Raw genomic sequence first — 25,117 nt, 5'->3', positions numbered from 1 at the left:
TACCTTCTAACTGGCACTATCTGAGCCCTTCTCCCATCTTGGGTAGTCATGGTAACCCGAAGGGCCAGATTCTCTCAATGTGTAGGGAAACACAGGGGGACACTTAAGAAGACCAGTGTGGTTCTGTTCACAACTGAAGACCAAGGAAGAACAAGATGCTCAACCAGGGATTAGAAGAAGTCAAGAATCTGGAACTGAAAGCACCTTAGAATTCAACTCACTGAACTCTGATCTGACTTGCTCAGGGTGACATGGCACCTGAGTAGCAAGGACACTACCAGAACACCGATGTCCTCACTCAGGTCAGCACTCTGTCTACTTCCCGCTGCTTCCTACTCCAAGAAGCCAATTACATTACAGTAAATGTAATAATCAAACTATTGATATTTCCCCTTAAGCCAAGTCTCTTTTTCCCCCCTATCCTTTCATTATAGAAATTTTCCAATACTTCCATGTAGAGAGGTGAGAATAATAAACCCTATGTGCCCATTGCCAAGCTTAAGCAATTACCAACTTGTGGCCTATCTTCTTTCATCTACGCTTGCCCTGCCTCCAGGATTTTGAAACAAATTCCCAATATAGTATCATTATTTCTTTTTTTTATTATTTCTTTTATAAATATAAATGCTCAAAGAAGTTATATAGCGGCAAATGCATCAGAGGCAATTTCGTTAGGAAGCTTTGGTGTTCCTATTCCACACCTTTGTGCTATTTGAGGTATTTTCTATTTTATTCCACAGCTTTAGAACTAAAGGCCAGTTCTTATGTCAGCAGAGACTAGTAAGAAATGCTCTCTGACCCTGCACATATACTGATAATATTAACCTTGGTGCAATGAGGAAATCTGATGCAACAATTGTATTAGACAATAAGAATGGAGAATATTGAACTTATATCAAGAGATAAATGCTTTTCTACCTTAAAGGTAACACCACTGATAGCAGACACTTGTTTAAATTGGGCTTAATTCTGGCCTGAGATTTAAAGCCAATTTCTTCCATGAGTAATATGAAAGGTACTAAATAACTAAATAATGTAATCCTTTAAGTTTAACAAGTCCACAAAATAATAATAAAAAATTTTCACACCAATAGTGTTATGATTCCCTTAGGACAGAAATTATTTATTTGTCCTAAAGGCATGATGGAAATTTTAAATTTAACAATAAAACATAGCAATACTTTTCTTTCGAACAGTCATTTACATTTTGCCCACAGAACAAATACATTCAAAAAAGACATTAATTTTTTTTTAAATTAACAAATAGGATTGTGCTACTAAAACTAAGTAGATAGGTAGATAATATTGTGTATGTGTGTGTAAATGGATATTTCAGCTACAATGTTGACAAATAACATTTCCCTTTCTAATTTTCTATTTCAATTTCCTTCACCTTCCTCGTCCTCCACACTAGTTTTCTGTATGAATTTACAACTATGTATTTAAAAACAAGAATATTTTAGAAAGTCAGTGAGTGGAAAAGGAGGCAAATCAGAACTCTAAGTTGTTTTATACTGAAATTAACTAATTTCATTTCAAATACGGACTTTTTTTCTGAGAAAGAAAAAAACCCTACAAGGCACAATTTTTTATTTTCTAAAAATTTTAACAACTTATCTTCTAGCAAAGTTATGATATTCATACCTGCTGAGGTTTCTCTAAATTTGTCACTGGTCTTCTTTTTCCTCCATTTCCAAGGCTTAAAGATTTTACCGATGGTAGAGAGTTTCCCCTTCCTCTTGAAGGGAGGTGTCTGGGATCCTGCTGTTGGGCCATCTGAATTTGCTATAGAAGCTTTGTCCAGTCCATCAACTGTATGAGGAAAAATAAAGTCAGAGAAAAGCTGTAATAAAAAGTTTGAAACAACTTCATCTGTTTCTTCCTGCACTTGAATAGCAAGCACGACCACTTTAATTGGAATCTCACATAAAGTTTCTTTGTCCCACTTCCCAGGTGGTAGAGCTCCCCTAATATCAATCAGTAAATCAATCAATCAGAAATTACAGTCCCCTTAGATAGCCATTTTGGGAGAATAGAAAAGAAGCAAAAGACTTACATAATAGGTAGGGCCAGACAAATAAGGGTCTGAGAAACACAGCTGAATCCATTTGCAGTAACTACATCAATATTTTGTGAAGGAATAGAGTACTCTAAGTATTCCTGAAATAGGATGTTCCTCCAGAGGCTAGTATGGCATTCTCAGTAATGAATATTACAGTTATGGTATAGTTAAAGCCATGGTTTCTCCATCACAAAATAAACTCTAGTGCCAAGAAGTTAAATTCTAATTTTTACAATGCTAAAACTATCTTTTGCTTCTATTGCAAAAACAAAAAACAAAAAAAACAAAAAACAACCTTTTGGCTTTCAATAAACTGATAATTTTTGCTAACAATAAGAAAGGCATAGAAAATGTGGATACTGTGTATGATAGAACATCTTTAGTGCCTTAATCATTTTATTAATCAGAGAAAGGCCCCAAACCCTAAGTTGCCTCAAACTATGTTCCAAACAGATGGTAAACAATTTTGACTTGTTATTCTACTATTAAATGGGGATGGCAAAAAACTGTAAGCAGCCTGAATGGATAAACTCTGGTATTGTTCATGCAATGAAATAACACTCAGCAAATAATAACAATGATAAAATCCTGCTGATACATACAGCAACATGAAAGTATCTCAAAAACATTGTGCTGGGAAAAAAAAAAAAAAAAAGCTGGGCAGCCCGGGTGGCCCAGCGGTTTAGCGCCACCCTCGGCCTGGGGTATGATCCTGGAGACCAGGGAACGAGTCCCACGTCGGGCTCCTTGCATGGAGCCTGCTTCTCCCTCTGCCTGTGTCTCTGCCTCTCTCTCTCTCTCCTCTCTCTCTCTCTTTCTCTGTGTGTGTGTCTGTCATGAATAAATAAATAAAATCTTAAAAAAAAAAAGCCAAGCACAATGGAATACATACTATGTGGTTCTATTTACACACAAGTTCTAAAGGAGCCAAGATGAATTGAAAATCAGAACAGTAGTTGCTTCTTGAAATGAGATGGAAGTAAAACTTAACTGAGAAGGGGCTTACAGGGAACTTACTGGGGTGACAAGTTATCTCAGTAAGGGATAGATCTTTCAAAACTCATCAAATGGTTATAATATCATGTATTTTACTTTATATCAAATTTACCGTTACAAAACATAAATAAATAGTGAAGTCCAATGAATGATATGCATGCTGACGCTCTTTTTTTTTTTTTTTTTTTTGCATGCTGATGCTCCTAGGGATAAAGTGTACTGATGTGCATCAAAAATAATTAATGGACAGATAGATAGAATGGGCAGAGGGATAAATACAGTAAAGTAAAATATAGCAAAATGTTAAGTGTTGAATCTGTGGGTGGACACCTGGTGATTAACTGTATAATTCTTTCATCTTCAAAATTTTCATAAGAAAATATTGGGAAAAACAAAACAAAAGAAAAATTGAATAGCAAGGACTTTTGCTTACAGGAAGACGGAGTGGACTTACTTTTTCCTATTCTTCCTGCTAAGTAGAACTTAAGAATCTTGGATTTTATATATAAATGAAGCATAAGAAGACTCTACAAAGCGAAGAGAAAGCAGACTACCCTGAGAGACTTTAGGACCCAGGAAACAACATGAAGGTGAGATCCCTGGGTTTTCTTTTTTGTCTTATTCGTACTAGACCGTAGCTGAGGCAGTCACCCACCTGGAAACACCATTAGACACAGACCAAAAAAAGCCTCAACAAAAGTCTGCTCTCTAGCCAAAAGAGCAAGAAAAGGACAGCCTAGCAAGATGGAAAACTTTTAGACAAATAACTGCTCTAGTCCAGTAAGACACCACAAAAGAAAACTACGACCATCAATGCCAGCAAAGGCTGAGTGGGGAGACTAGATGTCTACCCTCATGCAGCTGTAACAAGAAGCCCCAACTCCCCTGTCAGAGATGTCAGGGAAAACCAAGCAGGGGGTTGGGACCTTCATGCCTACCAGCTGGTAATGAATCATCCTCTACCACAGTGTCAGTAGAGAACATGTGGGAGCCTGGACTTCCATTCCTACCTAGCAGTAATGAGGTATCTCTCCTCCTCCCTCCCCATAAATATTGGGGTGGTATCAAACCACTGCCCAGTGGAAACAAGACCATCTCTATCCTGTGGTATCAGTGGAGACCAGGAAATACTACCACGCCCAAGAGTAATGAGGAGCATTCCCCACCCCCATTTCCACCATAAGGTATCAACAGAGGAGAAGTGGGGAACCTGGATTTTTACTTCTACCTGGCAGTAATGAGAAGGTACCCCTCCTTCCAATTCCAGAGATATAGTAGACAGAGCCAGTTAAAAAAACGGATACAAAAAGATTTTGAGTCCCATCGCATACTATAAAAATGTCTATATCTCAATCAAAAATCACTTGACATAACAGAACCAGAATAATCTTAAACTGAATGAAAAAAGACAATCAATATACACTAATACCTAAATTCTTACGAGCTCCTTCCAAACAAGAATGATAAATTCTGTTCTTCCCTCTATCTATTTTAGTTTCAGATAGAAATGCAAATCCTGCAGTGACTGTTGCTTCCATATATGGTTCCCTACTTTACTCTGCCCATATTGACCAAAGTACAATAGGCAGAGAGAAATTTAGGACAGACTGATTTTGAAACTAAGCCAGAATGAAAATGCTAAATCCTTATTTGCTTCACTTCCACTCTTATCCAACTACCTTCTGCAAACAAGAGGCAAATCTAATGAGGAACTGAATATATAATGTTTCTTCTTTTTTGGGATTTTTATGCTGAAGGGCTTAATTTTGAACAATTTAAATGTTGTGAAAGATATATAGGGCTGACTATTACAGATACAGGAATGAGACTTTCCATCTCAAATTCATCTCTGTGGCCATAAACATACATCTACTACTCATTTCTTTCAAGCCACATATTCAGTTCCTTGACACTCCATAAAAATTCTGCTTTTGATCCAAACCACTGAAGAAGAATAATATACTTGTTCTCCTGAAAACAAAAATAAACAAAACAAAAAGTAATTCTCTAGGTGACAGATAGGGAGATTGAGTGAGTGACGAATTAAAGCCTTAATGTTAAATTCATAGCTGCATAAGAAATTAACTGCCATTATCTTTTTTTATTATGCATTTATAATTCTAGTCTTTATCTCTACTCTGGAAAGGGCCTGGACCAGTGCCAATGACCATATATATCTTTTTTTCTGGCTTAAAAAATAAATAAATTCATCTGTAATTTTGGGTTGGGTTAGTAGAGCAACCCAACTCTACTAACCCAACTCTACTGTTGAGTTGGGTTAGTAGAGCAAACTACACTTGGAATTAGGAACTATACATTGGCACATTTGGCCACAGTGCCATTGTACTTCTTTTTCTTTTCTTAAGATTTTACTTATTTACTTATTCATGAGAGACAGAGAGAGAGAGGCAGAGACAAAGGCAGAGGGAGAAGCAGGCTCCCTCTGAGTAGCCCGATGCAGGACTTGATCCTGGGACCCCAGGATCACATCCTGAGCCAAAGGCAGACGCTCAATCACTGAGCCACTCAGGCATCCTCATTGTACTTCTCTTAAACCATGAATATGTAGGGGATTTTCATCTGCTTTTGAGTAATATGAACAGAAATATAAAATTTCTTCCCTCCTCCAAGGATACTGTCAGTTCCTGAAACTTCTATAATTTTTCTTTTGAACCAATTTACCATTAAAATCAGTTTGAAACTTACTAAAAAAATTTTTCACAAGTCTCCTAAATCTTGCATACTTACATGTAGATGAGAACAAATTGCTAGGTAAATCACAGATGAAGGTCTAAATTTCCTGTTTTAAAGGTTAATTTTGATTGACTTTCATGTTTTGAAAAGTAACCTGTCCTTCATCAGAAGTTTTACAGAGAGAGTGTGCACAAGTGGGGGAGAGGCAGAGGGAGAGGATCTTCAAGCAGACTCCTGGCTGAGCATGGAGCCAGATACAGGGCTCAATCCCATGACTCATGAGATCATGACCTGAGCTGTAACCAAGAGCTGGATGCTTAATCAACTGAGCCACCCAGGTGCCCCTAAAATATTTTAGATCTTTAAATATTTTAGTATTTTGAAATATTTTAGGTGCCCCTAAAATATTTTAGATCTTTAAATATTTTAGTATTTTGAAAGAGAAAAGTCATTAGCTTTTCTCTTTTTTAAGATTTATTTATTTATTTGAGACAGAGAGAGAGTGTGCACATGCATGAGTGTGTGTGGGGGTATAGGAATAAGAAGAGAGTATCCTAAAGCAGATTCCTTGTTGAGTGCAGAGCCTGATGTGGGACTTGATACCGGGACCATGAGATCATGACTTAAGCTGAAATCAAGAGCCACCCCAGCACCCTATGAGCTTTTCTAATGTGACATTTTAAATGATACAGCTCAGTCTGCCTTCCCATCAAAACAAGCTCACACCTGACAGGACTTCCCCACACCACCAACTGGTAAGAATATATGCATGTTTTATTATTTACTTAAACAAAAATTTATCAATTAAGCAGTCCCAGTGCAAATGTGACAATAGAAGCTAAAAATGAGGCTAGATAATTATCATATAAAATAAATTATAGGTTTGGATGGTCTTCCCTTTGAGATCTGAGAACTAAATGACAAAGATACTTAGAAAAATTAAATCTCCTTAATATGAAAGGTTATAGTATTTTTTTATAATAATAAGTAGTTATGTGATATTTTGAATCTTTTTTCACACATAATTATTTTGGTCACTGTGTGGCAGAGAATTCTGCCTCACAAATTTTTAAGAAGAAAGATCATTTAAAAAAGACCCTCAATTAAAGAACTCCTGGTACTGATTCTATGCAAACTAATAGCTACTCTGTCAAAAAAAGTAGGTGGCAAAGGTAGTTTCAACTTTCCTCTAAATATCCTTAAATATCCAAAGATTAACCAGAATGCCCAGTTATAACAAGAGCAATTAAAGACAAATGATTTTATGATAATACTCTGTCATACTGAATATATGTTTACAGTATTACTCAGAGTGATTTTACTCTACCAAAGCTTATACCCATTAAAAGGGTACTAGACAAAACATCTATATCTAAATATCAAAAACTTATGAGAAAGTAAAAAACAAACAAGCTAACCAATCTTTATTTCCTTAAAATATGGCTTCTAGGCTATTTTCTTTGTGCTTTTGTAATTTATTACACTTATATTATCATTATATTTTTAAATTTCTATTATAGTTTTTAGGTTTCCATTATAAGTCTGCCACTTTCCCCTTTATTTATTTTTTTAAAAGATTTTATTTATTCATGATAGAGAGAGAGAGAGAGAGAGGCAGAGACACAGACAGAGGGAGAAGCAGGCTCCATGCAGGGAGCCTGACGTGGGACTCGATCCCAGGTCTCCAGGCTGAAGGCGGCACTAAACTGCTGAGCCACCCGGGCTGCCCCACTTTCCCTTTTAAAAGCCACAGAGCTTTAGAGCAGCATTTAGGTAAGATGTGACTTTATTTCGTATACTTACATGAGACACCCTCCCCCCCATTGAAACAATGTCTTCATATATGTGCTACCACATACAGGGACATACATACAATTTCTGGACACAGAACCAAGTAGACAACAAGATCAGAATAAACTCATGCTATGAACCATCACAGATGAGGTTGGATAATGGTTTCCAATTGGCTGTCCTTGTCTTGAGTTTCCAATTGGCTGTCCTTGTCTTGAGTTCACTAGTGGACATCCTTACTTTCTTGCTAATCAGAGTTTTCTGTGGGTTGTGTCAAATCTAATTCTTTTTGGGGGTAAGATGAATGATCACTGACAGGAAGAGAAAAGGAACAGAAAAATGAAGGTGTATGGCATTACATGAGAGTATGAGTTAACAATTCTGAAACTGCTATACATGTATGCTGGGATAGAATAAATAAGTAAATGGACAGTTGATGTTGGGAGCCAGGTTTCTTACTGCTGGTAATGGAGCTTATTGATAAGCAAGGGGATAGCCAGAATAATCCATATGGCACCATTTTAGAGTTGGAAATGTCATAATGGACTGTATTTGGTCAAACAGATAAAGACAGATAGATGAAAGATAGATAATAGATATGTGTGTACATACAGCTCAGGATACACATATGTATTTCCTAGTTCTGTTCATTCAGAAAGCCTAGAAGCAACAATGCTCCAGTTGAGCATGCTGGCACTCAGCTCTTGGTTTCTAATAGTGCTCTTCAAAGAAAAGAATCAGATCTCTACTGAAATGGCTGCTTCCAGGGCCAGGGCAGGGAAAATACTCTATGAGCCTGAGCATATTACAGTGCCAGAAAGTAAGCAAGTCCTCAAAAAACATACTTATGGGAATATGTCAAAGTCACACAGCAGTCAACTGAAAGAGTCCCAACAGCCAAAGCTGGAACAATTTGAGCAGCAAAATAAATAATGTAGTATTAGATGATAATCCGAAGTATAAAATAAATACACACAATATTGATAGAGATAAATATTGAATACTGATATAGACAATATCACACTGATACAATGATTAAAATATCATACTAACATAAATATTGAATAATTAAATAAATATGGGGGAAACAGACAAATTTGTACAGAAGAATTACAAATAATTTATATAAACTCTCCATCTCAAGGGAGTGGAGCTGAACTCTCCATTCTTTAAATGTGGATTACATACTGTGACTTCCTTCCACAGACTACAACATAATGAGGAGGAGCTGACTTTGCAGAGGAGAAAATTGACAAACACTACCTCAGCTAAGTGATCTTGACTAATTTCATCAGTAGTAAGTCATGTTGATAACATGTACCCTTGATATGATGGATGAGAATAATACTTCAAAACCGATAAACCGGGCAGCCCAGGTGGCTCAGTGGTTTAGCGCCGCCTTCAGCCCAGGGCATGATTCTGGAGACCTGGGATCGAGTCCTACATCAGGCTCGCTGCCTGGAGCCTGCTTCTCCCTCTGCCTGTGTCTCTGCGTCTCTCTGTGTGTCTCTCATGATTAAATAAATAAAATCTTAAAAAAAAAAACCGATAACCCCCACTGTAGTCATGAGAAAAACATCAGACTAGACCAAATTAAGGGACATTTATAAATTTCTTGACCAATGTACCTCAAAACTGTCAAGGTAATTAAAAACAAGGAAAGTCTAAGAAACCAACAGAGACCAGAGGAGGCTAAGGAGATAAATAAATGCAATGTGGTATTGTGAATGGAATCCTGAAACAACAAAGAAAAAGGGCATTTGAAAAAAATGAGTGAAATCTTTAAAAAAATATGAAATTTGGTTAACAGTAATGCACCAGTGCTCTGTTCCTTGATTGTAACAAATTTATTAAATTTATACTGGAGATGAACAACAGGAGAAACCAAGTAGGGGGTATATAAGAACTTTTTGTACTGTCTTTGCAACTTTTCTACAAATCTAAAACTATTTTTTTATTTTTTTTTGTGTAAAACTATTTTAAAACAAAGTTCATTTGTACAAATGTGGCATTAGCTAGCATGAAGGTGCATGAGGATGAGGACTTAAGAGATTATTAGGGGTGAGGATATCAGCTGTAGGGAGACCTTAGGGGGTACCGCTTTTACCAACAGTAAAAATTTCTGCTCATAGAAGTTTTGGGAAGTTAATAGGCTTCAGAATTGTCCAACTTTCTCTCTCAAAACTCTTTTTATCAATATTTTCAATTCCTAGTATTTTATCACTAAGAGATAGTTATAGGTCATCAGATTGCTATTTCAGCACTTTTTAGCACATGATAGACCCAATAAGGTAATCGATGTTGAACATCTCTCCAAAAGGTAGATAAAGGGCCTAGAAAAATGGTGTCAGGAAGTATTCATTCACAGTTACTGCGAGGCCATACAGAGAGGGTTGATCCAAACATAACCCCAAATACTCTCTCTCTCTCTCACCATGACAGGATTAGTATCATGTACTGCTGTCATAGCATGACAAATCTAGAGAAAAAAAAGTTTTCTTGTTCTTTATTTTTAAATCACTGAAGCTGAACTGTTTTTAATAATAGAATTTTATTTGAGAATCAAAGTAAATTTAAAGGACTGAAACTTATTTCATGACAATTGAGGATGTACTTTTTATCTCATTCATTCCCCCCCTGCACTCATGGAGATGGAACAGTGAACGGCACACTTCAGGAACAGAAATCCCATAGCTCATGCTGGCATGAAAGGTCTGATGAACAGTACCCAGCAATGAACTAGCTGTTGACCCACCTTGGGTTTCATTCTTTCCTGAAAGTGGGGATTAGCAAGGACTTTATTAACTGATAATCACTGATATGTATTGAGTGGGTACTGTATGCCAAGCACTGTGTCAAGTATCGTACCTGCCTTGGCTCATGCTAATTCTCACAACAACTCTGACATATATATTATTATTAGTCCCATTTTGGAGACAAGAAAAGATTCACAGAGACTAAATATCTAGCTCAACATTTGGCAATGCGTGTGTGTGTGTGTTCATATAGAGAAAGATTAAATAAAGATTTATTGACTAAATTATACGACTGATAATGAATAAATAAGTATCTTCCCCAAGTGACACACTGTGTAGGTGGGAGAGCTTGGATTCCAAGTCAAGAGTGGCTCTCCTTACCACTGCATAGAAAGGACTGCTTAATTTCAGTGCTATGAGCTTACCATATAAGGTCCTGGGAGATGACAGTAAGACAGGATTCTCACCCTTATGGAGCTCGCAGGATGGCTGGGGAAGCAGATGTGGTCAGTGCTCGGTGATGCCAGCCGGTGGGGGGGTGGGGGGGACTGAAGCAAAGTTGGAAACAGAACCCAAAGATGGAAGTCCATAGAGGGGAGCAGTCAACGCAGACTCAGGTGACTGGGGGCTGTTTCACTGGGAATGAGAGATTTGGCAGGGAACTAAATAGATGAGTAGACTTTTTGATGGAAATCAAGGAAAGAATGGCCTGAAAGTGATCAAATCAAGGATGGCTGACCTTTTAAAGTAAAGCCAAGAAAAACATTCTCATTGCCATTCTGCTGTGCTCAAAATAGACACATGATACAGATTTATGGGAAAAAATGAAAGCCGGGGCAGCCCGGGTGGCTCAGCGGTTTAGCACCACCTTCAGCCCAGGGTGTGATCCTGGAGTCCCGGGATCGAGTCCCACGTCGGGCTCCCTGCATGGAGCCTGCCTCTCCCTCTGCCTGTGTCTCTGCCTCTCTCTCTCTCTCTCTCTCTCTCTGAATGAATAAATAAAAATCTCAAAAAAAATAAAAAATAAAAATCTGAGACTAATACCGTTTTAGAGTTAGAAAAGATCTTGGTTGACGCAGGAAAAAAAACTGCTTTTCATCAGCTGACTCTCCAAAGAATAATCAACATTAAGGTAATAATAGCTAAAAATACATTTTTAAAAATTATGTAGCCATCATCTTTTAAAATCCAGTAAGAGTAAAAAAGACAGAATGTAAACAAGAAATTAAATTTGAAGAAAAAGAATAGAATGTGAAAAACGTTGTTATCATAAAGTAAAATGATATTTTAGTCCCCCCTGAAGGAAGATTACTCTCATAACTTGACTTCATATCTGCCAATTTCCAGTCCTCTGTCACTTGAAAGAAGCTTTAAAGTTATCTAAAGGGACCTGGGATAAGATCAGTCATTCAAATTGATACTATGGAGCTTTTTCAAAATTATTTTTGGGTATACATAGAGACAGTAAATGATCTTATACATGCAATCACCATCTGGATCAAAGTCTAGAATCATTTCCAGACCCAGAGAGCTTCTTGTGCTTCTTCCCAGTCAATACTCACTCTCTCCCATCCATTTCCCCAAATGACTTCTGTTTCAAACCCTATTACCACTGATTTATGTTACCTATTCTTGAACTTCAATTTAGTGGAATTATACAGCATACTACTTTATGTCTGTCCTTTTTCACTGAGCTTTATGTCTGTAAGAGTCATCTAAACACAACGAGCATTCCAAAGCAAAGCTACCTAGCTACAAAACGGAAATATGCTGTCCTAGCAAGACTTCAGATGATAGAGTACTTGACAATGATAAGCTTTATGCAAGTTCTTCTATTTAAAAAGGGTATTATTACTAATTATTTATCTGAAAAAATGCAAATAACATCTTCTTTCCCTTACTAGATTTCTGGAAAAGCTAATCTGTCTTTCTATTATCTTTTGACATTGGCCTGAAACTGTGCTAAATTGGAAGTTCACCTATGCAAGACTAAAGGTGGAGAAGCAGTTTATTTTCCATAAATAATGACAACTTTTTGTTCATTCTCACCCTGCATCTTAGAGCACGCAGCAGTTCTGAGCCACGCAATTCACAGAAACATGGAGTACAATATTATCCACTATGGGAACAATAACTGTGTTTAACACAAGAGTTCTACAGTTTCCTATATATATTAAAAACCTATATGTGGAGAAACTGAGACCCAAGAAGACTATGTGGTTTCCCAAGTCATTAACTAATGGCAGAGACATAATCTAGGTCATGTGATTCCTGATCCAGGCTTTTTTTCCCCCAATCCAGGAGTCTGTCCTAATTGGAATATGACAGTTAAACTCTTGGTGAACCAGTAGCACCTCCTGGTAGCTCTGAAATAGCACTGCGACTCTTTGTAGAGCCAAAAGCAAAGAAGATATTGCACAATCAGGACAGGCAATAAATCTCAGTTACTGTTCTGGGTTTTAACCATCTAATTGGAATGGTTAACTGTAAGCCAAGAAGAGAGCTTAGTCCCATACCCGACTCTGCGTTTCAACCAGCCTTGTGACCTTCAGCAAGGACCCCAATATTTCATTGCTGAAATTAGGAGACTAGTTTACATGATCCCTAGGCTCCGCTCCAACTTTAAAAATTCTGATTCTCATACTGATTTGTGCTGAATATATCAATCTTATAGGCCACATGAAGACCTCTTCTAAGTGCTTTATGAAAGTTGCCTCATTAATTGTCAACACAGCTAGGTAAAGTAGGTGCTGTCAGCATTCCCACTTGATAAATGAGGAAGGTGAAGTCCAGAGAGAATCAAGTAATTTGCCCAAGGTCACAAAGCTGGTAAGTGCGATTTAAAGTCAATAGTTAGCCTTCAGGGTGTCCTTTGTACAAATGGGTCAGAGGGATATAGGTAGGAATAGAGCTCTATTTTAAGAGAAGGTGAGACATAAACCCTAATGAATAATAACTCAGTTTACCTCCAACCTCTTCCTTGGACTAATCCAAAGAATTACAGCAGGTACTGTTTTCCTCTCTAAAACAATGCTGCCCAGTGTCTTCATAATTTAGTTCATGCTAGTTGCAGGCAGAGTGTGTTCTTTGCTTATATTAACTACGGTCCTTTGATTGCACATAATCCTTATTTACCATAGTATTAATTTTAGGAATTTGATATCACCAGTTTTTTAACTTGTTTTTCTAATGGAAGCAGCCATTATTTTTAAACCCCCAAAGGGAAAAGCTACTAAAGACTTCCATCTGTCTGTAAGCACTGACAAAGAATTTCAGAGTTTAAACTTGTGGCCGATAGGCCTGCAGAATGAGTATGTTTGTGCAGCTGTATGACATCCTGATGCTCTGACATGCACAACATCCCCTAGACTTGCTACAGGATATTTAACAGATTAAATAATATCACTTGTATTTTGGGTTTAAAGAAACTCTGATTGAGTAGAAAAAAAGGATTGCTTTGCAAATGGAAAATTAATTTTGTTGTTACATAAAAGCATTTTAAGTTTTGAATATCACTGTGATCACAATAAGCAAAGGGTTCTATGAACAGCTTTGATGGCTCTATTTGGAAATATCAAGAACTTTGCTACAGAAGTGAAAAATAAGAAAGGAAGCAACCAATTTTCTACCTTCCTTCCCTCACTAACCATCTCCCATAATTCCCCAAGTCTGGTATGGGGAGTTGGTCATGATGTGTTGAGGTTGTATGGTGTTTGTAAAAAGGAAGAAGAGGTCCACACATCTCCAGCAGGCAAACTACCAACTGAGAGAATTTTATATCCTCTTTGTTAGAATAACAAACACTTGTTTGCTGAGCATGGGCACAGGAAAGAAACTTTAGGGGAGAAACTGGCAGATATTATATATAAGTTGTAAATAAAGTCAAATGAAATTTTTAAGTAAGTGGCTAAATCCTGCTAAATTACATATACAATTATGAGAAAGTTCCCATTGTGGATGAATGTAACAGAAGTATTAATAAAATAACACATTACATTTGGACTAATATCTTTAGGTCAAAAAGCTGATGGATAAATAAGAGCCTTGAGGGGCACCTGGGTGGCTCAGTGGTTGAGCATCTATCTGCCTTTGGCTCAGGTCATGATCCTGGGGTCCTGGGACTAAGTCACGCATCAGGCTCCCTGCAGGGAACCTGCTGCTCCCTCTGCCTATGTCTCTGCCTTTCTCTCTGTGTCTCTCATTAATAAATAAATAAAATCTTTAAAAAAAAATAAGAGTCTTGAGAATCTATATCTATCGTGCTACCTCTATAGTCCACTAGTACCCTGGCAGTCACGTCAAGTCACCAAGGCTGGTATCTGTGAAGAGAATGGTGGCCATGTGCAGAATTCTGGACTATTTACCCAAGGCAGAAATGAAACCTACAGGCTTATACAGTGTTAGGCAGGATGTTGGGAGGAGAATTTATGTCATAAAGAATTCCCCAGGATCCCCAGATTTATATCCTCATAGTTCAGTCAAGAGGTGACTGCAATAACCAGGCATCTGAACTTGGACAGTAGTGAAAATGAATTAGAAATGATGAATGGATCCAAGGGACACTGAGAAAGAGTGAGGAGATGGGGAACTGTCTAGAGAAATCATGGAGAATTCTATGGCTTGAACCTCTCCGAGGTGCGGTGGAATGTCAAGACAGAACTTGGAGAAAGACCTATGGCTTATGTTCAGGCACCATGAACTTTAGGTATTGGCAGAACATTCAGGGGAAGATGTCCAGCAGACAGTCAGAAATACATTATTGGCACACTAAAAGGAAGTTAATGTTGAAGCTATCTGGGGGAGTCTTCCAAACAAAAGCAGCAGTTGAGGGCCAGAAGTAAACTCTTAGAAAATGATTACATTTAGAAGGCAGTAGGCCGTACATAAGAAAGAACCTTGGACTTCTCTTATACTGAGAATCATCAAGTACAAGAAAAACTTTAGTTTATTTATTTTAAAGTCACAAAGTGTGGGGGATACTTGGGCATGTTTATGGACTGAGAGGAGAGCCTGAAAGGAGAGAGGACTGACTAGACACATGGGGATGGACTACTCCCAGGATAACAGTGAAACTCTGAGTGGAGAAGGAAAGGCTGACCTCATTTGATGAATGTGAGGTGAGGAAGTGAGCAGGAAGTCAGGGGATGACAGCACCAGAGATGTGAAAGGGAACACAGCAGGATGGTATGTACTTAAAGTGAGAATACACACACTATGGGAAGCAAAGCAGGCAGGCATGGCAGTCGGAGGAGGGGGGGGTATCAAATGTCAATGGCGAGGGGCTGGGCATAGCAGAAGCTCCATAACAGAGTTACCAGGGAAGCACTGCCAAGGAGAGGTGGGTTCCAGACAAAATAAGACAAGGAAGAAGGGGGGTCCACAAAAAAGATGAAGTTGTAGAGAAATCTGCTTACTGTGAACCGGTATCATTCATTCAATAATTAACGTATTGAGCAACTATTATAGACAAGGCAATGCACGGAGGCTGTAATGGTGAGCAAAAATGGACTGGATCTCTGCCTTCAGGAAGCTTACAGCCTATGAGAGGCCTGACACTATTCAAGTAACCATTATTTCAATACAAAAACATGGCACACCTTGAGAGCACAGGGGAGGTAAGTGACTAGAGGGGATCACACTGGCAGTTGAGCATTAGCTCTTGTGACAGGCATGGCATGACACACTATTCAAGTTCTGTGTTAAAATTCAGGGCAAAGCTATCACAATTTAGTCTGGTTTCATAACATTGCTTAAAAGGTAGACATACCCTGTCCAAGTTAGGCAGGAAACCATTTAAAAGTCACTGAAAAGCAAAGGATTAACATTCCTTAGTTTGTACACCTAATTCTCTAGAGACAAAGAAAGGGGGGGGGGAGAGAGAGAGAGAGAGAAAGAGAAAGAGAGAGAGAGAGAAAGGCATGGGGGTGGGGAGGGAACAGAATTCCATTAGTTGTTTTTTTAAAAAAATAATTTTACTCTAATGATGCCTTTAAGGTTGATTTTAATTTTTTTCTCCAATATAGTCACTAAGGATATTCCACTTACAAGATGTTCTATTTTGGTTTCTTTCTTTTAAAACGACATGTGTGTCAAGCAAACATTCCAGAGAACGAGTTGTACCAGCAGGACTTGGGTATAACACCACAAGGAAAGCCTCTGAATCCAATTAGGGCACCATCAAGCCAAACAGCTTATTCCAAAATTCTTTTCTGATATAATTTTTTTATTAAGATTTTCTATACTCGCCTAAAGGAATGTTGACTATGTATTACAATGATGGAAGCTTCAAAAGTAGCTAGTTGTAATTCATCAACTTTTCCAGAACCCATAAAAATAATTGTCATTGTTATTAAGCAAGTAGAAAAAAAAAAAAAAAAAAAAGACTGCCTCTTCAAGGAGTAAGCATATGAAGAAACAAGTAATGGTGCTCCCTACTAGATTAGGAGTCCCATGAGGAAGACAGGCACCAAAAGGGTTTTATTCTGGGGGGGGTGCCCCCACCCTGTACCCAGGCCACAGAAAGTACTTAATAAATATTTACAAAATGGATAACTATATCATGGACAAATGTTTGGCAATAATGAACACACAAGGCCTACCTTCACTAGGCTAGGATTTATTTTAGCAGGTCTCTAGATTTTTCACATAGAGGAAACTGTTTTCAACGGTGCCTTCCTGCAGAACTCCAAATATTTTGAAAGATAACATAACAAACACTAGAGTTTGAAATTGAGAAAATAGCAAAGCCAGCAGGAAGGATGATTAACACTCATAAGAATGGTACAGACATTGGCGACAAATTTTTCAGGTGAACAAAGACTTACATGCTGCTTATTGTGCCCTTTTAGAAAGACAATCCATCAAAAAAAAAAAAAAAAAGAAAGAAAGAAAGACAATCCATCAAAAACAAACAACAGAAGAAAACAGCTAGCATAATTTACTTTTGAAATAATCTTTTAAGAAGTCTGTATTTTTACATAGCAAAGAGTGGTGAAAATTAACATTTTTGGGAGCCACCCCTCCACCCCTCCATGAACATTTCCCTCTTCCTTCTCTAAATGTATTAGGCAACTGAGACTTTTCTTCAGTCTTTCTTCATCTTCTTTCTCCTAACTGGGGGACTCAGAAAGGCAATTTAGTTTCATAGTCAAGAAACTGGAAAGGCAAATTATCCGACTAAACTGAAACTAAATCCCAATTGCCTTTATTTTTCCATTGTTTTTAAGCTTCACGTGCGAGAGATTGATCTAAATAAAACATAAAACCACATGGAATACTATACAATCATATTTTTAAGCTGAGATCAAATTCTGTCATATCTAACATTGTGAACGTTTGGCTCTGGATCGACGCTTTAGACTTTTGATTCACTAAATACATCCAGTAGAAACTGGTAGGACTACAAGGCCCTCTATATAGCAGCCCAGTGTTGTGGTGGCAAACATCTGACTATATAGTATATAACATGCTCAATGACTAGGAACCATTCTTTAAGACTGGCAGCTAGCAGCAAGTCCTTGTTCCACTCTAAACAGAAAATACCACCTCTCTTATCTCACCTTTCAGCTGAGAATCAAATATCTCCTGTTATACCAGTATCTTACAGGGAGCAAACACAAATGGAGAAATGATCGATTTTACTGTGCTCTATGTTAAAGCTTCCTGAGAAGTAAGAGAATGTTTTGTTTTATCCTTTAGCTTATTTGGCACCCTGGTGACAATTAGTATGTGCTGAGAGAGAGGAGGGAAGGAAGGAACGAACGAAGGAATCAATGAAGGAAGGAAAGAAGGAGTGGGGGGAGAAAGGAAGAAAGTCATTTTAAATAAAAACACAGAGTTGTAAATTCCATTGAGAGAAAACACGAGCCTTGGGGCCAGAAATACTGCATCACCAATATTCTGCATCACCAATACTGCATCACCAATATTCAAGAAATGTCAATGCCTTCTACTACTTCTTTTCCTACTCCTACGCGAGTGGAAAGGGGGCTGTTAAAAGGTTTTGAGGAGAATAAATTCTAGAAAGCAGGTTATTTATGATCTAGATCAACTGGGACAGTGAAATTTCTTTGAAAGCTATTTCCCTGGTCTTCTGCAGGATTCCAGAAAAGCAAAAACAAGTTGTTGAAAATACACTCCTGCACAGAGCCACCTGTGTTGTCCACTGGTCTCAGGATAATTGCTGAGAGCAGCAGAGACCAATGAGCACTCAAGGAAAATGACATTATCCTACAACAGAAATGCCCTGAGGAAAGTAACCAAGCAAGAGGGTTGACATCACCTACAAGAATGGGAGAGAACAGCTAGAACTGAATTTGGCTCTATTTCCCACCAGCTGGGAAGTTGCAGTTTATTTTTACACTTGTACTTGCAAAAAATAAAAAAGTACAGTAAAAAAAAAAAAACCTATTTTATTCAAAAGACTTGTTGCATAGTTGGTGAATTCTTACTGAACCATGTTGAAAATTCAGTTATCAAACCGTCTACATCTTGTTGAGCTACCAGTTGTTGCTTTTAGTTTTGTGAAAAGCCTGAGCTAGACAAGATGTGTCGCTATAGCAGCCAAACACAGGAAGTTGCATTTTACTCCTGTTTCCAAATATGCCTAGTGTCAAAATCTGAAGAGAAAAAGAAGTTCCGTTTCATGATTCTATTAACTTCAGATTCTTTAAGGTCAAGGCCAGTAAATTTAATGGCCTTTAAATTCAACATAGATACCTAAGTCCTAAAGGACTCATACTTACTGAGAATCATCATCTACTGGAGTGGCTAAGAAATTATTACCAAGGGGCTGTGTTTATTCTGTGCCATTCCCTTTTTGAGATCGAACAGGAACCTTGTGCTCTTTCTTTTTGCCCCCAGGACTAGATACCCAGCAATAAAAATAACATGGCACTGCAAAACCATAAGTACTTATTAATGAAATCCTTATCAGTTATTTCCAGTGTGCATAGTAAAACTTCATCTTTAAGTCTTGGGATGCTGAATCCAAAATATCAGGGTCAAACCCAAGCGAAATGTTCTCACTTGGAAGAACACCAATGTTCTGTGACCATTAATGGTCCTTAGGGTCAGTGTTTAGCCAATTTTAATCTGCTCAATGCCTCAAAAGACTAAAGTGACAGGGTCACAACTAATGGGTGTGGAGCTTGGCTGAAAATTCCTGTACACCCCCGAACTCCCACTCTACTTTGGATTCAGATCAGGGTCCAAAAAAATTGGGTTTTCCACGGAGCTTTTTAGGAATGTCTTGTATCTCAGCCATCCCAAGATCTGACTTACTTCTAGGGAATTCCTGGTCCAAAAGATGCCAAAAAATTAAATAATCTCTTAGGTGACTGGAGTTTTAAACCCTCTCGAGGGAGATCTAGGATTGCTCAATTCTGATGCACTCATCTTACTTGTGGGCTTAATGGCTTGAGGACCTGTTCCATTTATATTAAAGAATTTGACCTTCACAGAGGTGGGTGTATTTCCGAAGCACTATCTTCATGCCTTGTCACAAGATGGACAAGTCTACCCAATCTGTCCTTCCCACTGAAGAGTTTAACAAGAGATAGGAAGCCATTACCAAAAGCCTGCTAGGTATTTTGCAGTGTGCATGGGGCATAATACAAATGTGTTTAGTCACACATGAATCATCTTTGAATTACCAACCTGACTCAATGGGGCTGCTGCATTTTCTGGCAAGAACATTCTTGTTCTGACTTTACTCTGACAGGTGTTTTAACACTACCTTTCTTTAGCATGCCTATTCATTCTATTTCTTATTTTAGCAGCTTTTTGTGAAGAAACATGTCACTCTGCTGCATATCAAACACATCTAAGATAATAAAAGCATACGGAGTAAGAAAAAAAATCAAACACAGAAAAGAACGAATATATATGTAGTGACATTTGGGAATAAAGCACTTCTCTAAATAGTGTGCCTCACATTTGGGGACCTCAAAGAAGATTATAAAACTAGTCAGGTGGTACTTACATAGTTGCCGACCACACAGGGATTAGCATCCTCATAAGCATTGTTTTTCTCAGCATTTACCCAATCATGAGGTAATTATTTCTGACACAAATATGACAGAAACGGTGTTCGCATAGACTAGTTTTCATTCTACTCCACATATACTCTTTACATGCCATGCCTCATCTCTTAAGTGGCACCGCCTAAGGATATTGATTGGTTCCGATTGCTAAAAACACCTTGAGTGCCTCCTGTTCCTCAATCATATCTACTGAATATGTGGCACTGTTGCAGGTGAGTGGGGAAGAAGCTATAATCTGTTAAGAAGTGGAATTGAAGAAACCAGAAAAAAGGCAATGGATCCAATGTATCTATGGGCCATTGTGAATGGATCTCAGTTTGTAAACCCGTCTTCAGGGCATTGTTATGGCTGGATTTTGTCCCCCAAATTCGTATGTTGAAGTCTTAACCCCAAGTACCTCAGAATGTGACTATATTTGGATATAAGGTCTTTAAAAAGGTATTTAAGGTAAGATGTCATACGAGTGGGCCATAATCCAATTACTGGTGTGCTGGTAAGACAATAAAGATTGAATAGATCTGTACGTTCATAGGCCATATGAGGGCACAGGGAGAAAGTGGCAAGAAGACAGCCTCAGAAGAACCCAACCTTGATCTTGGAATTCCAAGTTCTAAGCACTAAGTTCTTAGACTCCAGAACTGTAAGAAATTGAATTTTATTGTTTGAGCCAACCCAGTCTGTAGTAATTTGTTATGGCAGCCCTAGCAAACTAATACAGACTTTTATAATTGTCCGTGAAGCTGTTTATTCATATATTCAAGACAGAGTGAAAATGTCACACAGCTTCCAACTTCATTTCTACTCTACCCCACCTAACAGAGGGGGAAAGAAACATTGTTTAAAGTCTTCTGCTATGATCACTTTATAATGGCTTTATAAATTAAAACACCATCATTTAAAAAATGAGGTATTCGTGTGTTCTGACATTCCATGGTCTGATGACTCAAGGGGATTCAGTCTTTTTAAAAGTGTACAGTTCTAGATTGTTTTTAAGATCTCCAGTTTGAGATTTTTATTCTTTCCGTGTTTTCTTTAAAAAATTGGCAGCCAAGTACTTTCCAAGCGACAGAACACTAGTTGCACACATATGTATATAATTCCGTTTTAGTAGACTTTAGGAAAATGAAACACTGCTCTGTTAGGCACACAGGAACGTTCAACACGAGCTCAGTTAACTCGTCCTGGCTTATTCCAAGTTTCCATCCTCAGCCGGCTCCTGCACAGACAGCCTGGCCAGTCAGGACACATTAACTTTACAGATGTAGAAGAAATTTTGAAAAACACAGAATCCCTTTAAATAGATGAAATCGGCAATTGCAATCCTGAATCATTCTGTCAGGCTGCCCTTCTCAGTCCTGTGGGCTACCCAGCTGTGGTCAGAAACATTTTTCTTCTCGAAGGATGGTCCAAGGCTATACCCAGCAGGCCCTCTTCAGAGCACCTTAGACAAACAACAACGGCCTTTCCTCGGGGAGGCTGAGAAACCCTTTAGAAAAAGCTTTTAAGAGACCCCAATTAAGACTAGAATTTACTTCATACTGGGCAATGTGCTGCAAAATAGGCACATCACTGAAAGGAAAGACCCCTGGAGTACAAACAGAGGCAAAAATAAAAAGCCAAATATTTCCAAGAGGAACATATGAAAAGAATTTTCAAATAAATGATTGCTTCCTTGTGACGTTTTCAGAATTTGCTGCCCACATTTCTAAAAGAGAAAAGGGCTCAGCCTCCTTTTTAGAAAATATATTTTACTAAAACCTTTCTTAACAGTTTCTCCCACGCGTTATTAAACACCTGTTTCATCCAGCCCCATGCTCTGCCACTTTGGTACCTCCAGAAGTAATTAGCATGCAGCCACCTCAGATGAAGTTCACGGGGGGGGGGGGGGTCTTCCTAAAAAGGCAACAGAATCCAAATTCTGTGTCCTTTCCTTAAACAGCAATTGCCATTCTGCAGATAACTTCATTCCCTTCGAATGTAACTACATTTACTTCAAACCTATTGTGGGAAATGAATTATTTCGCAGTTTTTAATATTAGCAAAATGTACGTAAGAGCAAAAACATTTCTGGCAACAAGATTTTGCCAAAATTGTACTTGGCAATCAGAATACTTGCTCAGGAACAAGACATATTAATGAGCAAATTTATTGAGACACTGGGTACAGAACATCAGTGTTTTTATTTATTTATTTGTTTGTTTATTTATTTATTTTTAAAGATTTATTTATTTACGGTAGACATAGACAGAGAGAGAGAGGCAGAGACACAGGAGGAGGGAGAAGCAGGCTCCATGCCGGCAGCCCGACGTGGGACTCGATCCCGGGACTCCAGGATCGCGCCCTGCGCCAAAGGCAGGCGCTCAACCACTGAGCCACCCAGGGATCCCCATCAGTGTTTTTAAACTAGACATTTTATAACTTCTACTTCACTTCAAGAGAAGATACACACTGTTAATGAGAAATTTTCATCTGAAGCCACTTCTTAAACACTGCTTATCTCCAGGGGATGTTCCTCATGTTAAGAAACTTCTGGAATATTTGCTGAAAATACAGATTTGGAGATCCCTCTCCAAAAGATGGATTTGGCTGCTGCCCAGTAGTATTTTTTTCCCCAGCCATACTAGGTGATTCTCACCATCAGGCAAGTCTGTAAAATACCATTATTATCACTGTACACAGGTTTTAAAGTTAGTCCATTCATCTTTAAAACATTAAACTTTCATAAAATATTTTTTTAGGCTGTAACAACAAGAGTAGGTCAAAGTTGAGTTCTCATGTGACAATCATTTGAAAAAGTCTTTTGAAATTAATTAAAAGCTTTTTGCTAAAGAGAAAATCTTCTACATAAAAATATTAATTGTGATTAACTATAAGTGGGTATTTTTACATATCACAGCAAGTTTGCTTTGCTACCTTATGATCCAGCCAAGCTATCAGCCAAGTAGAGAGCCAGAATAAAGATGCTTTCTTATAGTAGGTCTCAAAAAAACTAAGCTTCACATGAGCTTTTCTCAAGAAGCTACCTGTGTGCTCTGTCCAAATAAGGAAATAGACCCAGAAAACATAAGACACTGATCTGGCAATTTGGAGATCCAATACAAGAGGGAAGTGGAAGGACTCCCCAGGATGATATGAAGAGAGATCCAGGGCAAGAGCCGGGCAGCAAGCTTAGAGGAAATCCAGTCCAATTTGGATTCACTTCTTAAGGGTGAACTTGACAGAAAAAAAAAAGTGTCTGAACATACTGAGAAGGGATTTACAGGATTGGGGGAAAGATTTGGAGATGAGTATGCAGGACCCTTCGCAAGCAAACAAAAACACCAGTAAGGAAAGCAGAAGCCATGCAGGAAAGAAAAAGTAATCATGGTTTACCACAAGGCTTAGCTATCATCAGCTTTTACGTAGTTATACAGAATACTAATCAAAAGTACAATAATATAAGAATGCTGGGAAGAGGAGAACATGGGAGGACAGGAAATGCATGATGAGGCAGTAGGGGTGTGGGGAGAGACAGGGTCAGAGTAGATATGAAAAACAAAACTGCATCTTCAATTTCCATACTGTAAGGTCAGGAATAATGTGTCAAGATGAACAATCAATAATTAGCAATGTAAGCATGCTACTTAGAGACTGGAGGTAAATACTAAAGAATTAGTTTAAACAACTGTACACTACTTAACTTTCCACTCAGTTCCTTGCACTCTATTAATATCCAATCTGGTCAGACCAAGCTGTTCAGTTATTCAACAAACAGCTGTGTCAGGCATAGATCTCAGAATAAGAAAGCAGACTGAGGAACAAGATAAGATCCCTTAGCTCCCAGAGTTTAGGTTCTAGTGAAGGGAGACGATGACAAACAGGATAATCTGAGAAATCTGTGCAATGAAGGAGCTGAAGAACTTAGACTGGGGGGTGGGTGGACAGGCTCCTCTGAAGAGGGCTGGACGGTGAAGGTGTTTATGAAGCTGATCATGCTAGAGTGAAGACAAGGAGTCAACTTTGTAAAGAGCTAGTGGAAGAGCATCCCTTATGTCCCACATAGAGAGAGCGGCAACTGCCAAAGTGACAGGTTAAGAATGAGACATGTTTGCCGGATGATTGAACCCAAGAGTAAAGCTGTAGGACAAAGGGGTGTGCTGGATGGGGGAGGGGCAGGGATCGAGGATCATAGAGGATCATGTGTGGCCTTGAAGCCAGAGTCCGAAATCTAGATTTCATTCTAAATGCAATGGGAAGACACATGATTTAGGTTTTAAAGCATGACTTGTGCTGTTGTGCGGAACATGAATTGCAGAAGTCTGAGAAGAGAAGCAGGAGATCAGCCCAGAGTCACTACAACTGTCCACACCATGAGTGGTCAGGGCTTGAATGGTGGCAGTAATGATAGAAGCGAGGGGCCTGGAGATACATTTTGAAGGGAAAACGTGCAGGACTCGTGGATGGTTTGGTGTGAAGGGGAAGGGGAAACTCAAGGACTCCTCGACTTCTGGTGAGGATGAGTGAGTGGCTGGCGGGATCATTTGGTGACATGTAGAAAGTTGAAGGAAGAAGGAGTGTGGATGGTCAACTCAAGCCTTCTGTTCATACATTTACCTGCAAGATGCCCATGAGAGACCCAAGCAGACCTGTCCAACACACAGTTGCATATCTGAGCCTGGAAGCACAAGGTGAGGGCGGAGTTACAGATGCAGACATGAGCATCACCCCATTTTCATTTCTCCAGCCTCTCCCTCAACCCGGGGTCAGGCATGCACATCTCCCTGTTGGGTTATCAC

At 38.5% G+C, this 25,117-nt stretch overlaps 1 protein-coding gene across 7 annotated transcripts in view; it reads right to left on the bottom strand.

Moving 5' to 3' along the window:
* PHACTR2 (phosphatase and actin regulator 2) overlaps window positions 1–25,117 on the bottom strand; it is a 206,707-nt gene that overhangs the window by 92,476 nt on the left and 89,114 nt on the right. For all 7 annotated transcript variants that reach the window (XM_072826162.1, XM_072826138.1, XM_072826153.1 and 4 more), the window contains exon 2: window positions 1,645–1,812. Coding sequence is in view for 4 of the 7 variants with exons in the window: in XM_072826138.1 (XP_072682239.1) it covers window positions 1,645–1,812 (168 nt within the window). In the remaining 3 variants the exon portion in view is untranslated. The remainder of the gene's footprint in view (window positions 1–1,644; window positions 1,813–25,117) is intronic.

The sequence above is a fragment of the Canis lupus genome, chromosome 1, assembly GCF_048164855.1.
Source record: "Canis lupus baileyi chromosome 1, mCanLup2.hap1, whole genome shotgun sequence".
Lineage (NCBI taxonomy): Eukaryota > Metazoa > Chordata > Mammalia > Carnivora > Canidae > Canis > Canis lupus.
This window is presented reverse-complemented; position numbering and strand designations above follow the sequence as displayed.